This window comes from Grus americana, chromosome 5 (assembly GCF_028858705.1).
Source record: "Grus americana isolate bGruAme1 chromosome 5, bGruAme1.mat, whole genome shotgun sequence".
In the NCBI taxonomy this organism is placed as follows: Eukaryota; Metazoa; Chordata; class Aves; order Gruiformes; family Gruidae; genus Grus; species Grus americana.
Window position 1 is genome coordinate 53,064,717 of NC_072856.1, and position 14,843 is coordinate 53,079,559.

Below are 14,843 nucleotides of genomic sequence, written 5' to 3' on the forward strand. Positions count from 1 at the left end.
TAATCCCTTTTGTGCTTGAGACAACTGGTCAGCCTTCAGCATGAATCTAGAGCTATTTCACATGTCGTGTGTTCAGAGAACCCTGAGCACTGTGCTGCCACATCTCACTATAGCAGACATAATTCATAAACATAAGGAAAAAACCCCACATTTGCATGAAGATGAGAAAACACAGAAGATAAGCAATATTTTATTTGTGAAGATTTGCTTTTGCAGGCTAGGATATTTGTATTATAATTATGACACCATTAGAAACAATGCCAGATATGAAGCATTATATGTTCTTAAGTACAAGGAAAGCGATCCAGAGGGAATCACCTGAAAGGCCTTCCATTGTAAACCAAATGCTGTATCGAAAAGAAGATCAGATGAGTTAATCTTGTTTTGTCCACAGGCACTCCCTGACACACACAGCATTTCTGGATACCTGGAAGGGATACGGAACCGATGCCTGTGCTGTTGTAGGTAGTTCCCACAACTGTTCTTGTTGGCTAGCAGTAACCACTTAAACACCAAATTTTAGTTCAAAAAAACCCCAAACAACTGCTCTGGGATAGTCTGGAACTAACTGCTGTTTCACAAAACGGGTCATCTGCTTTGTTGTCCTACACACCATCCATTCGTTGCAGTGCAAGCTACGTACAGCGGGGATCAGAGAAGTGCCATATCCCCCCATGGAAATCCATCTTGAAACGCCTCTCCTAGAGACATGTGGAAGAACCCAGATACCACCAATACCGGGCCGCCTCTCACCGCGGTACCCCGGCACCCTTTCCCTCACCCCCCCCCCCCCCCCGCCGGGCACCCCGCAACCGCCGGACCCTGCCTGTTCCAACGGCCGCCCTCGCCCCCCGCACCTCAGGCAGCGCGAGCCGGGCCCTCTGCACCCACCCCCCCAACGGCTCCCGCACCTCAGGCAGCGCGAGCCGGGCCCTCTGCCCCCACCTCCCCAACGGCTCCCGCACCTCAGGCGGCGCCAGCCCGCAGCACTTGCCGCTGCCTGTTCCCCTCCTCACACGGATGACTCCGCCAAGCACGGCACCGAGAGCAGGTAATTCCTGCGCCGTTTAGGGGAATGGATTAATTTAGCGGCTTAATTCCGCGCCCCCCCCCCCCGAGGTGGGGGAGGGCAGGGTACATGCGCGTTGCCATGGGTGCCGGCGGAGCACCCAGAAAGTTGCAGGAGAGGGGCGGGGAGAAGGGGGCCGGGCCGGGTGCTCGGAGGAGCGGCTGTCCGCCCGGCTGAGTGGCCGCTCGGCGCCGCGCTCAGAGCCCAGTGGCCAGCTACTCCCGCGGCGGCGGCTGTTAAGCACACCTGCCGCCAACGGTACTAGCTACTCCTGGCGGCGGCAGCGGGAGGCAGGGAGGAAAGGGATAAACTTTAAACTTGGCCGGGGCGGGTAGGGAGCTGCATGGATGCCGCCGTCCCTCGGTGCTGACTCGCAGCCCACGGCACGCTGTAGGGCGGCCGCTGCCAGAGGAGCGCGGGGTGCCCCCGCGCCGCTTCCTCCGCCGCCGGCCATGGCGCGTGTGGGGCGCGGGGCTCAGCTCGGCCCCTGAGAGCGACGTCTCGCCCTCTCCGCCCTCCGGTCTGCTGCCGCCGTCTTCCCCGCGCCCCCGCCCGCCTCCACCTGCTTCTGCTTCGCTGCTACCGACCTAAGGCGTTGGGCATCGGCTTCTCTCCGCGCTGCAGCCTGCCCGACATGGAGCCGTCAGCGGGAAGCTGCCGAGAGTGATCCCCGCTTTCCGACCGACCTGCTGGCCGCCCCCTCGGCGCCCGCGCTTGCTCCGATGGAGCTGGACGAGACACCGCTCGCCCCCCCGAAGACCATGCTGCTTATGCTGAGGAAAGTTCGCAAGAGGCGGGAGATGTTGCTGCAGCAGCTGGGCTTCATCTGCGCCATCCTCTTCTTCGTCTGGTGCATGTCCAGCCTGCTGTCCAGACTGGGTGAGTGGCTGTGGCGGCGGCACTGGCGGACCCCGCCAGGGCCAGGAGGGCGGCTGGAGCGGCTCGGGGGCTGCCGCCCCGGGAGCAGCCGGGGGTTGGCGGGCTCAAGCGTCCGCGGCTGTTCCTGGTTTGAGTTTCTCAGTGGAAATACGCCAGCGGGCGGGCGAGCAGCGCGGGTTCCTCAGGAGAAACCTCTGCGCCGGGCAGGTGCGTGGCCGCAGCCCCGGGGAGAGGAGGCGTCGCTGGCGCCTGGTGGCCAAGAGCTTTCCAGCACCGGGTCTCCCGTGCCTCTCGGAGGGCTTCGGGTCGAGAATCGAAGGGGAATCGGAATCACGGGGCAACTGCGTGCCTGGAAGCAGCCCTGAAGTAGTCTCCCCCCTGCCGCTGCATCAGAGCTGAAGCCTCTCCAGCCGCTTGTGGTCCCCTCTGCAACTTCGGGCCACCTTTCATTTTTATCCTTAGGTTGCAAACCTCCATCAGCTGCAACTGCTTCTTTTCTGCATCTTTTCCCTCCACCCTCCCCAAATTACAGTTGGATTTGACACGAAATTCTGTATTTTAGGCAAGGAACAGTGCTAGTTTATAGAGACAGTCTGTTGCATCCTTTGTGCAAGTGCTATGTTGGTAAACTGATGCATTTATAGTTAATTACATCATTCCCATTCATTTTGTTTTTTCCCACCTGCTGGCACAGTTTGGGCTGTAAATGGGCAGCTTCGGGCCCTCTTCCTGCATTATTAATTTCTATTGATATGCTTTGCATCACTCAAATATGAAGGCTAAGGTTGCTGGGACAGACATGGGTCTTTAGGTAGGACTGCCAAAAGTCCTTGAGGATTTAAGAACAAAATCAAACTAAGCCCAGATCCTATGACCACGTTTAATATAAGAAAATCAGATTTCAGCAGAAATAGGATGGGTCATCTGCTTAAAGCTGAAGTTAAAATACGTGCTTTAGGGAAGAAGAATCTGGTGGAACTTGTCTGCTTTTTAATGCTATTGTGCTCAGATTATTGCCTGGGATATTGTTGGACATATATCTAGGATGGCAACAAGCCATCCATATACAAATTCAGTGTCTTAGACCTGATTAGCATATTGCTCATCTTAAAACTTTCAACTTTTTTTTTTTAACTGTGGTTTTAGAGTATACTGTTGCTTGTTTTATTTAGAACTATTTGTCATGCCTATGCTTTTTTTGTGTGTTTTTTTTCTTTGCACCAGCTATTTATTTTCATAAACTTACTGGTTTGTGAAAGCAAGTAATTGGGGCATGATTATGTTTACATAGTTTGAGGGGGGTTTTGTTGTAGATAACAGTTTTCCAGAACTTTTTTAGGTTTACATGAAAAATGTCATGACTAATGAAAGTTTTTAATCTCCTGGGTTATCAACTAAATCCCTCATAACCTAATTTTTGATGGTATGCTGCATCAGGTAGGTTTTTTTTTTTCAGCTGGCTAATTTACAGTATATTGCATCCATAAACACTGACCATCTGTTCTGTATGTTTCTTATAAATGTGGCGTCAGAATATTTTAGCAAATACTCTAGCCAAGCTAACTTCCAAGCTAGATTTTTTTGCAAGAGTCTCTGTAACAAAGCACAAGCATTACCTGATGACTGAATATAAACCCTAAGATCAACCATGGAAGAATTTTTGTTATTATAATACGTTCATTTGAAATGGATATGGTTGAGATGGAAGTGATTTAATTAAGAGGTTCTATTCTTTCTTTGATTATTATAATTACATACCCTGCATTATCACAAGTGCTCCTTCTGTACTCTGTTCAGCAAGTTCCATTGAGAATGCTTCTGGAATACGAGTTCAAGCAAAAGCTCCATTGACTTCTAAAGAAGTTTGTTTTCCTTAAGACTTATGGGGATTCACAGTGCAGGGATTGATATTATCAAGTATACTCAACAGTGAAAAGATCAGCCCCTAGACTCAGAATAAACCAAAATGTAACTGGAACACGTCCATATGCATTTTGATTTTTTTGAGAAATCAGTAATGTAATATGTGCAAGTGCAGATGACTAAATGGAAGTGTGATTGTTGCTCATGTCAGCATAGCTGGGCTGGTTTCATCTATAGGAACTGCTAAGTGTTGAGTTTCACAGGTGCAGGCTTCAGCATTTGCTTTCTGCAGAATTATTTTCCTGTTGTGGGTCACAGCCAGGTGTTCTGATAGCCAGAACATGCTAACAGCTCTGATACCGCGCTGCACCTTCGTAGCTAGTTTCACCCTTTGTAGCTAGGAGCACCCAGCATACGTGTGTTGGCACGTGCTCCAGTCACACCTTGGTTTTGCTGCATTCACATACTGGTCTGTCCGTGCTCCAGGCTAGTGGGGCCTTATAGTCCAGTTAAGATGATGCAGGAAAAAATTAGTGACAGTGGGCATAACCTCTTTCTATTTAATATAGGCCGAGAATCAACTATTGCAGACAAACGTGTTTTGTCAGAAATATGGAGGAATAGAAGGTTGATGGCATCACCTAATGGGACACATGAAGAAAAGAACTGTACAGAGCCAGGTAAGATGGGAAAACTTTGGGATGTCTTATAAGCTCTTGAGATGTATTGCATAGTGCTGTCATGACCAAGCTGCAGTGATATGTTAGGGTAAACATAAAAGTGTGAAACTTAAAAAAAACGCAGGACTGTTCTGTGTAGAAATAAGGTTTATTGTGCTATATAACACCATGACTATCTATTAAAGGTAAAAATGTTCAGATGTAAGAATGTTTTGGGGTCATTATGAGACTTGTGCTGACAACTTAATTTCTTTAATTTGGGTTTTTTTGGTGATTATTCCTATCTGTGTGATGCTGTGTATATTGCACTGGTAATGAGAGGTGTACTGTTCTTGAAACTATGGGTAGCTAAACATGCAGTGTTTGAGATACCATCTGAGCACAGTAATTTGTGTTCATTACCATTATACACTTAATCATGTTTTGCTAGTTTAATGATAAACTATGTATTCAGAGTAGGAATTTATATTGTGTGGAGGGGGATGATGAGGTAAGTCATACAGAAACCCTGGAATCCATTTTACTTCAGGATATCTATCCCGGCCAGGCAGTAAAAATTGATTGAGAGCAGGGATAGATGACGCATTTTAACATCAGTGTTAGTCCACAATGCTTTCATCTTCCCATCTGTCTTTCCACTGTGTATTTCCTTTCTTTCTCTCCGTGCCTCTCTGTGGTTTACAGTGTGTGGGAGACGAGACATTTTGCCAATGGCACTAGCCAAATTAATTTAAAGTTCAGATTTTTATTTTTTTTTAAATATGACTCTCTGATCAACTCTTTGATGACAGCAGAGTCTGTGCCTTCTTGCAAACAGTGACAGTATGAGTTCTGGGATACTGTCAGCCCCAGGCACTAGAGGAGTTTGGAGTAGTACTACCCTCCCTCCCCCTCCGCCAGTTACATGTTTGTTGTAATGCTGAGTCACCTGTTGTATAGATTGAGAATCACTACTGCGCTTATGCACTTCTGAGAGGAGTGGAAGGAAATTGTGCAAAGTATCTGGGTTCAAAAGCTTTAAATGTATCATGTTGATGTCCAAGAGCTTCTCTGTAAAGAACTTTGTGGGTTAGTTTGCTGTTGTCTTCATCTGTAACCTTATGATGCTGTTGTCTGTGAACAACTCTGACAGACAAAACAAGGAAGAAGACAAAAATGACCTTTTGGAAACATGTAATTATTCTTGATGAATAGTCAGAAAATACTATTCTTTCCCACTCCTCTTTTGTTTTTCTCCACATATGTGGATGCATCAGTGTGATCATGTCTGAACAAATACTTGGCAGCACACTTGGAGCCAAGCCAGCAAAGGCCACAAAATCATAGAAGCTGGATCAGAAAGATGCCCGGCAAAGTTCTTGATGGGGATTTCCATTTAGTATGAATGAGAACTTTTTTACAATGATATGATAAAACTGCCAAGGGACAGCATACGCTTATGTGTAAATTGGAATACCAGGAGCAGTGCTGACTCCTCCAGATGTGTAGAACAAATAGCTCAGCTCCATCCATTCTTCTAAAATTGTAAGATTAGTTTCAGAACAGTTGAAATAAATAGAGTCAGGTCATTTTGATGTGCTTTCTGAAATTCAGGTTGTTGAGGTGCACTTTTCTCTGTAACCACAAAGACTGCACACACGAGAGGTCCAAATATGCCTCAGGACGCTGAGGTTTTAAGAAAAATATCATGAGACTTGGATTCAATTCAGGATTTCTTGTCACAGTGCTGGAATTAGCCTTTCTTTTTAAAGGTGTTTCTTCTGTTAGAACACAGATTTACAGATCAAATATGTCACAGGATTGCAATTGTAGCATTTTCTAGTCACTTCCTGTTATTCTGCAGTTATGTACAGCTTATCTCTGTGTATCTTCTGCAGCCAAAGGGGGGATTTAGATGCTGCAAGAGTGGCCAGATGTAAGATAGCTGCAAATAAGGGGAGCATCTGAAAATACCTGAAATTGATGTTTGTTGGACAGGAATGGGTCTGTAAGAACCCATGATTGTTACTGCTCGGTAACAACTTCTGTAGGCTTAGGGGTTTTTGTTCTGTTTGTTTGTTTGGGGTTTCATTTGGGGGGGGTCTGTGGTTTGTGGTTTGTGGTTTTTGTTTTTGTTTTTTTTTTCTTCCCTCATTCTTGTCTGGTAGCCAGAGATTGAGATTTGCCCTGTAATGAGAAGAAAAGTACAATGACCTAACAGCTATCAAAAAGGAGCAAGTAGCATAGCTCATCTCTATGGGAATGTAGCTTGTGTAACCCCATGACTACATCTGGAGAAAGTAGTTCCAGGAAAGGTCAAGAGATTTGATCAAAAATTGCATAGAAAATTGGTGGGAGAGTATGGATTTTCAGTTGGGCTATGCAAGCTTTCAGTCATGCACTTATCCCAATGTACTGAAAATCTCAAGAATGTGCTGTCAAACACTTTAAATGGCTGGACTTTTTCTGGTCTTTTTTTTTAATCTTGAGAACAGATAGTTAATATGTATATATGTTGTGTGAATACAGTGCTCTCTGTAGGCTCCTTTATCAGAATTACTTATTCTTACCCATGTCATTTCTTTATCTGCCTTAAGCACTAAGGGCCCTACAAATGCATAGGTGTGTGTATGGTATATAGCATTTTTCTTATGTTATATGGATGTTTTTCTATGTGTGTTTAGGATGCAAGAACTTCATAATACTTTGGGAAATGCAAGTTTTTGCTGAGAACCTGTTAATCCTTTGTGTCATTGCAGTGCTATTGCTGTGCTTCCTCTTTATTAGCTTCCTACACAAGTCTGCAGCTTTGCTTCCCTTTCCACAAAGGCTTTCAACAAAGTTAATTTATTTACTGCTTCACCCCCTTTTCTTACTTACATGCAAATAAAAAAATCCCCAGTTGTCAGAAATTGCAGCTGTAGAAGTTTGTAAGACCATGAGATCCTTGCAGTTTGTGATAGTGGTAAGGAAGGCTCACCCTTGGTAATATATCTTGGCAGAAAAACTCCATAAGCTTCTGGAAGTAACGTTAGAAGCTTGTGGAAGCTGCGATCTGCTAGGAGCTCACATAGCCTACACTGTCTGAGATTGTCTCATTTACTGAAGTTGATAATTTTGTATTGTGTTCTTCTGGAAACACTATTAATGCTTCTGGGGCCATTGTATCAGAACAGAAAAAACTTTGAAGTCTTGGCAATGCTGCTTTAAAAAAGAACCCTGAGGCTCTGACGAAGGAAAGGAAAATACATCTGTGTGTATGTATATATGTGTGTGTGTGTATATATATAACTAGAGGAGAAGGGTTTTTCTAACATTCGGAGGTTAGGGGGACTGATATTCATTAATATCTTAACAGGTGCCACGCATTTTTTCTGATAGTAACTATTCTGTAGTCATAAGGAGTTGTAGATACTATCTATCCCATAACAGCAGCAAAGGAACTGTAGGTCAGCTGCAGGAAGGAGGTGGAGCTTTTGTAAGCACTAAGCCAACCTCAGTTCTAGTCTGGGCTAAGACCAAATCATCACTAAAGTTAACATGTTGTGTAGCATTTTTCCATTAAAGATCCTTCCTGGCTTGAACCTTCCCTTTGTTGGAAGCTCCTCTGCCATGAAAAGACACAAGTCTTTATATGTCCTGGAGCCAGGCTGGAGGGCTTATAGATTCTATATAGAAGGCTGTGGACTTCAAAAATTTAATGAGAACCTGCGATTTTTTAATTATGAATCTTATGCTTATTTTGTATTGAGTAACTCTCTGGATGGCTGCTGTGGGTATCCCTCTTTGGGGGATACTGTTCTTTATGGGTCTGAAAACTTTTCCTGGGTAAATTTCTGTGAGAGGAGGGGTTGATATGACCCTCACTTAAAGCAGAGTGATCAGAAAGGGAGAGTAGTTGTCTCTAGCATCTTAACCGATCTCATTAGTTCACAACCAATTTTTTTGCCTTATCCAAGCTCTCACTTCCATCTGCCATCAGCTTGCTAGCTTGCAGTGCCATCTGCCCAGCAACTCTGATTTATAGCTTCTCTGCTCCAATGGCTCGCCTCTTGTTTCAGAACGTTCCCATGACTCCATGTCCTCCAGAACTCTGAGTAACGCTTCCAGAGCAATTACAAGCTGGGGTGACTGGGTGGTGTGATGTTTCTGACCGCGTGACTCCACTGGGTGATGTTAGGCTGTTAAAGCAATTGATCTGGACTTCTTTCTGTTGCAAATACTTTCAAGTAATCCCTGTGTACAGTAGAGAGAATATTTAAACTACTTGCTGTGAATTAGAAATGTATCAGAATACATTTCCATTAGTCTTCTGACACTAGTTAGTGAGCTACCTTGAAACTGAAAAGAGCTGGTGGGATTTTCTGTCCAGTGGTTTGTGAACTGTGGACAGTTCATGAGCTACATTGATTTTAAATAGCTGGGGATTTGGCTCAAGTGTGCTCCTCGCATTGTTATGAGTGGGTAACGACGAATTGTGGATTGGCAGAAAGGCAGGGGTTAGCATTTCTTTGAGCCATGCTGCCTTCTTACTTCAGAATTAAAAGGCACATTGTAGCAATACTTTCTGTTCTTGCAGCAAGAGAGAAAGAATCAGTCCTCTACAGTGAAATAAAGTGTGTTTCCCAGTAGTATGTATATAACTGAGTTCTGAGTCAGGATCAGAAGTCATTAAGTCTGTGTATATTTTACACTGTTACTTACAACCTTGGGGACTCATGTAGGATGTGATGCATTGTAGAGAAACTACAGAAGTCTTAGAGAGTTTCGTTAACATACCAAATAGAGTACAAGAGCCTGTTACTTTTTCTACAAAAATTGATGATGGTTTTCTTGCTGACTAGAGAAGACAGGACTAACTCTTCAAAGTAATATTCCAAAAGAATAGAAAAAGCTATTTCTTGTACATTTGTAGTAAAGACACTACAGGAAGCATTGATTTCCATCAATTTTATTTAACAAACGTAGTGCTTAGTCAAATGCATCATTCTCAATATGCTGGATTGATGTATCCTTTTTTTTTCTTAATCCTTATAGACACCTTAATATATAAGATCATAAACTTTGTGTAGTAAATGTAAACATACTTTTGTTGCTGGTGGAATATGTAATTTTTGTGCTGATGTAAATTATCTTTAAACAATGTGATAATATATACGCCTTTTAAACAATGGGCTCATGATCTTCCCTAGATCAAACTTCAGTTTTGTAGTGGGGATAAATTCCTTAGACCCTCCCCACTTTTAAGGAGGTGGTATTAATAATTTCACTGTAACCCTTTTTTTCATGAACAGTCTAAATTGTTAAGCTCAGCATGACCTGCAGGTTCTCTGACTATGCATTCATACGGTACCTACAACAGAAAGACCATGGTCTCATTGAGGTAATACAGATGATAACTGTGTTATGTTATTTGCAAATATTCCCCACTAGCCTCTTAGTCAGACTTACTCTCAGCCTTGATGTATAGAAAATGTGCCACTGTTGTAGTATGATAGATTTATTGATAGTGCATACATTTTGAATTAAATTGTTTCTTTACTCCAATGTCTTATGCCCTTAAAGACCAGGAAATTTACCAGCCTTAAATATCCTATTCTTGTGTTGGTCTAAAAGGAAATGAAAAATGAGGAAAGGTTTAAGAAAAAAATTTCTTAGTTGCTTTCTGCATATGGCATTCACATAACATATAGGTGCAGTGTCTAGTGAATGTGTGCATATATGCACAGATGCACATGTTTATGTAGTGGAAAGACTTACTAACCAGATAGCATGTGGCTTATTTCTGTAGCCACTGTCATATGCTTGTGGGATTTTATTTGTTTTGGGTTGGTTTTGGGTTGTTTTCCCCTGGTGTCTTTGGACTCATTCTTGTCCCTCCAGATGCTGAGTGGTAAACTTTATTGATTGTGATCTCACTTGGATGGTTTCTGTTTCTAGGGAGAGATAGATGTGTGACAATTTAAAACCACTTTTAGTAGACTAGTTGAGGGCAAATGACAAATGTTTAATGGCAAGATTTTCTTGCGTGGCTCCCAAGGTCTCCTAATCAGAATTCACACCTAGATTTAGGTTTAACTTCTGACATTCTGCCTGGTTTATTGATGTGGGTATTAAAAGGGTTGGCAGGTAGATGTCATTGAAGTTAATTGGGAAAAGTGTTCTGTTTATTTTTTTGTGAACCAGTTTAGGAAATGTGCTTTGTTTGAAGCTAGAATTTAAAAAATAACTGATTTTCTCTCTGAGCTGTTCATTTTCTAGCAGTGTATTAACACTGGCATCCAAAATAGTAGAAAGAAATGAGACAAACATCTCTCTGTGCTTTGGCTCAACTTGCCAGTGGCATCCCCTGGAGAGCTGAGCACAGAAAACAAGCTCTAGGGTAATTTATCCATTTCCCCAGGTCTAAGTGGCGAGTTTGCAGGAAGCAGTTTAACACACAGCGAATAAATATATGTTTAAAATGCCATTTAGAGATATAATAAACAAGGGCAAATGAAACAGAAATACTGCTTAATATATTACTATAATATTTATTTCATATGACTCAGATTTATTTACAGTTGGTTTTGGTCCAGTTGAAGCACACTGTGGATAAGGACTTTTACAAGCTAAGTTTTTGCTCTGAAACCAAGAAGCAGGCTTGAAACAAAGATCAGAGTTTCTAAAATGTAGCCACTGCAGAACCAAATTTAACATATGTGGACACAGGCCCTTACTTTCGTTTAATGGAACAAAACAGGTTGAATGCTCTGGAGTGCTAGACTAAGACCTGAAGGTTTCTGTATTATCCCAGCTCTAATACTGAGATGTCTGATTGCCTCTATTTCAAACCACATTACCTAAACATTTCTCAAATGTTAATGTAGTAATAGTGCAACATCTCTTTTTCTGTGACTGCAGACAACTCAGGCAGACAGCAGCTGTGTAAATTAGTGACCTGACATCAAAGGAAATATGTGGTGGAACAAAGAATCAAATCCAGATACCTAGGTCCTGATCTAGGCTCCTGCAAAGATGATGTTTGGACTATTATGACCTCCTGAGGGTCCATCCAACCCAAGTTTTCCTGTGATCTGGTATGGAAACCAAATGAATTACGTTTCACTCAGGACATACTTGAAGTCCTGAATCGGGGATTTCAAAATCAAAGTTAATGAGACTTGGGCATGCAGATCTCCATGGTATTGCTCACTGTGTCACCCTTAATGTGGGATAATGTGTGTGTATTTAGATCTGTTCCTTACTAGTATGACCATGCAGATAGACCTTTCTGTGTGGAAATCTGCTCAAGTTTCCACTCAGAAAATTGTGCTGTTGATATAAAAGCTGTGCTTAAATTTATCCGTCCTTGTCCATGGCAATTTCATTTTTACTCCTTGCTTTTTACCTTATTGTCTGTGACATGTCACTATGTACTGCAGTTGAGACAGAAAATGCTGCCGTTTTGCTTTATATCATGCACAATTTTTACCACACCTCACTTTACTGTTGTAGGAAGTGGCTTGAAAAGGCATTGTAAATAAGTCTGTGAGCATTATTCCGTACTCTTGGGGTCGGCCTAGGACAGAGTCTTTATGAGGTACTGAATGGTTTGATAGATGTTAAAACTCTGCATTCATTACTTCATCTCTGTGGTCTCATTGTCTCATCAGTCCATAACTTGGACCACTGACGTGGAAGATTCGGGCAAAACTGGACAAGCACAGAACTGGGCTTTGCACCTGGAGGTACAAAGCGGTCACCAGAAGCTGCAAGAGGGATAGAGAAACTTGGGGTTTGGAATTGGGTGGTAGAAAGGCTAAGATTATCCAGTTATGGAGCCTGGAGTTGGAGGATGGGTGAAAGGAACAGAAAGACATGAGAGAGGTTTGGTTTTGTTGGGCAAGGAATCTAGAATGAAAAGCAAAGGGAGTCTCTAAAAAGGGCTTAAGTTACTGAAGGACTACCTTTTAGCCTTGTGTTTGGCACATAAAACTGGAAGCATTCACAATTTATATCCTTTTTTTGTTTTTTTTTTTTTTTAGCCTGGAGTATCAATGAAGAACACTTTCAGAGCTTACACTAATGACACCATCTAGATATAAAGCAATTTAGAAAGCTTCACCAAAAGCAAACCCTCGTGACCCTCAACTCTGTCTCTGAATCTCAGTGTTTGTTTTGAGGGTCAAAATGACTGATGTAAAAATACACTTAGGCACAATGTGCAATTTCATTACAGTAAATTAATTTTAAACTTTGTTCTGCTAATATTTCTGGTAAGAACCCTCAATTATTTTTTCAGAAGTTACAAAATTTTATTATGCATACCTCTTACTGTATTCATTAATCCCCATGACTTTTTACAGAATAGATGTGGCTATCTACCTAGCAGGCTAAAAATACTCCATGAACCTGCTGACAATTAAACTGGCATCATTCCTGTTCTACAGGAAGGCAAGACCTTCAGGCAATAACAAGTGATGGTTTCCTGTATTCTTTAAAGTTGACAGACATTGAAGACATTAGAGTAGAAAATGTAATAGCCTTAGAAACTGAGTCAAATTCATTCCTGCTGGGACTCTACTGATAAGTTGAAGTACAGCAGAGCAGACACTTCAAGTAGAATGCAGGCTATATGTATATATGCTTGTTCAATTGTTTCCTTTTCTGCAATGTTAAATTAATGGTTTAATGTTAATGACAGGTGCTGCATTAACGATCTTGAGAGAGTGACATTCTCTACCCATAGTGGGGAACAGTGCCAAATGTGCCTTCCTGTGAGCAAGAAGATAATTTAGACTCTGTGTGTTCAGTTCCGGTACATACTTGCTTGTTGGACTATTCTCAGAGATTGCCAAAACCTGATGAATTATTTTTCCCCTGCATATGATGCATTCACTTGTTCAGTGGGTTGAGGGTAATATGACGGGATCTATTGCACAGAGGTATCTAAATCTTTGAATAGCAAGATGTAAATATTCGCAGATGGTGGGAAACATTTAAACTTCAGGAATGGTAAAATGGATGAAATGTATGTTTAGCAGCTCAAAGAGACTGAAATGGGGAAAACAGATTATTTCCCCCCTGCCCCATTTACTGTGAATCAGCATGTGCTTTGAATTTTGTGAGTTCCTAGCCCAAAACATAGACTCTTGGAGAGAGGCATTTGTTCTTTAGTGTTTCTGGGAGCATATCTGTGCTGATGTACACTGCCTTAACTCCACTATGTCATTACAGCTGTGACAGTTTACAGCAGCTGAGGTTCCTCCCTACAGATTTGTTGCTGGATGGTGAGATGCTGTTTCTGGTTTAGTTCTTTGGTGAGAATCTTCTCTCTCTAAATACTTTTCATGCCCTTGTAAAGGTTGCATTCTTTGCCTGATTATCTTAGAATCATAGAATGGTTTGGGTTGGAAGGGACCTTAAAGATCATCTAGTTCCAACCCCCCTGCTGCGGGCAGGGACACCCTCCACTAGACCACGTTGCCCAAAGCCTCATCCAACCTGGCCTTGAACACTTCCAGGGATGGGGCCTCCACAACCTCTCTGGGCAACCTGTTCCAGTGCCTCATCACTCTCACAGTAAAGAATTTCTTCCTAATATCTAATCTAAATCGACCCTCCTTCAGCTTAAACCCATTACCCCTTGTCCTGTCACTACACTCCCTGATAAACAGTCCCTCACCATCTTTCTTACAGGCCCCCTTTAGGTACTGGAAGGCTGCTATAAGGTCTCCCCAGAGCCTTCTCTTCTCCAGGCTGAACAACCCCAACTCTCTCAGCCTGTCCTCATAGGAGAGGTGCTCCAGCCCTCTGATCATCTTCATGGCCCTCCTCTGGACTCACTCCAACAGCTCCATGTCCTTCTTATGTTGGGAGCCCCAGAGCTGAACGCATATCGTGCTTCTTTAAATCCCTCACAGGATATTTGGCTACTGTTGCCTAAAATTGTAAGGCTTTTTCTTACCTTCTTAAGCCTTTCACAAGCCTTCCCCTTCCCTGTTGCTGATAGCCTTGTCTGCTTCCTTTACCTGCACTGAAACTTTAACATGAGTTTCCAATGTCCATTTGCCTTTTCTTGTTATTTTTATGTAGCCCCTTGCAGATTATTATGTGAAAGAAACTATCTGGAATATTATAATTCTCTCCTTTTTTGAATCTCACTTCATGAGCCATGAGTATCACGGTGTTCTCAAGAGATAGGTCAGCCAGGATTGGCTAGACAGGAAAGAAGTCAAAGCTAGCATATTAATTAGTCCTGTTTCAGTTTTGCACAGAGGCTTTGCTAGTTGAGGGTGAAGGGAGAAGAGGAGAGCCCCTGTAGAGCTGTAGTGTTGTCTGTCCTTGTTGTGAGATGCAGTGGCAGTCCCTAAGAGCACCTAATGGAAATG

General features: G+C 42.8%; 1 protein-coding gene across 1 annotated transcript in view; it reads left to right on the forward strand.

Annotated features, from left to right (window-relative positions):
• The first annotated feature begins 1,217 nt into the window (after positions 1 to 1,217).
• Positions 1,218 to 14,843, forward strand: part of LOC129206774 (ras and Rab interactor 3-like) — a 172,752-nt gene continuing 159,126 nt past the window's right edge. The window contains exons 1-2 of the mRNA XM_054826614.1: positions 1,218 to 1,948; positions 4,381 to 4,491. Of these exons, the coding sequence (XP_054682589.1) occupies positions 1,792 to 1,948; positions 4,381 to 4,491 (268 nt within the window). The 5' untranslated portion in view covers positions 1,218 to 1,791. The remainder of the gene's footprint in view (positions 1,949 to 4,380; positions 4,492 to 14,843) is intronic.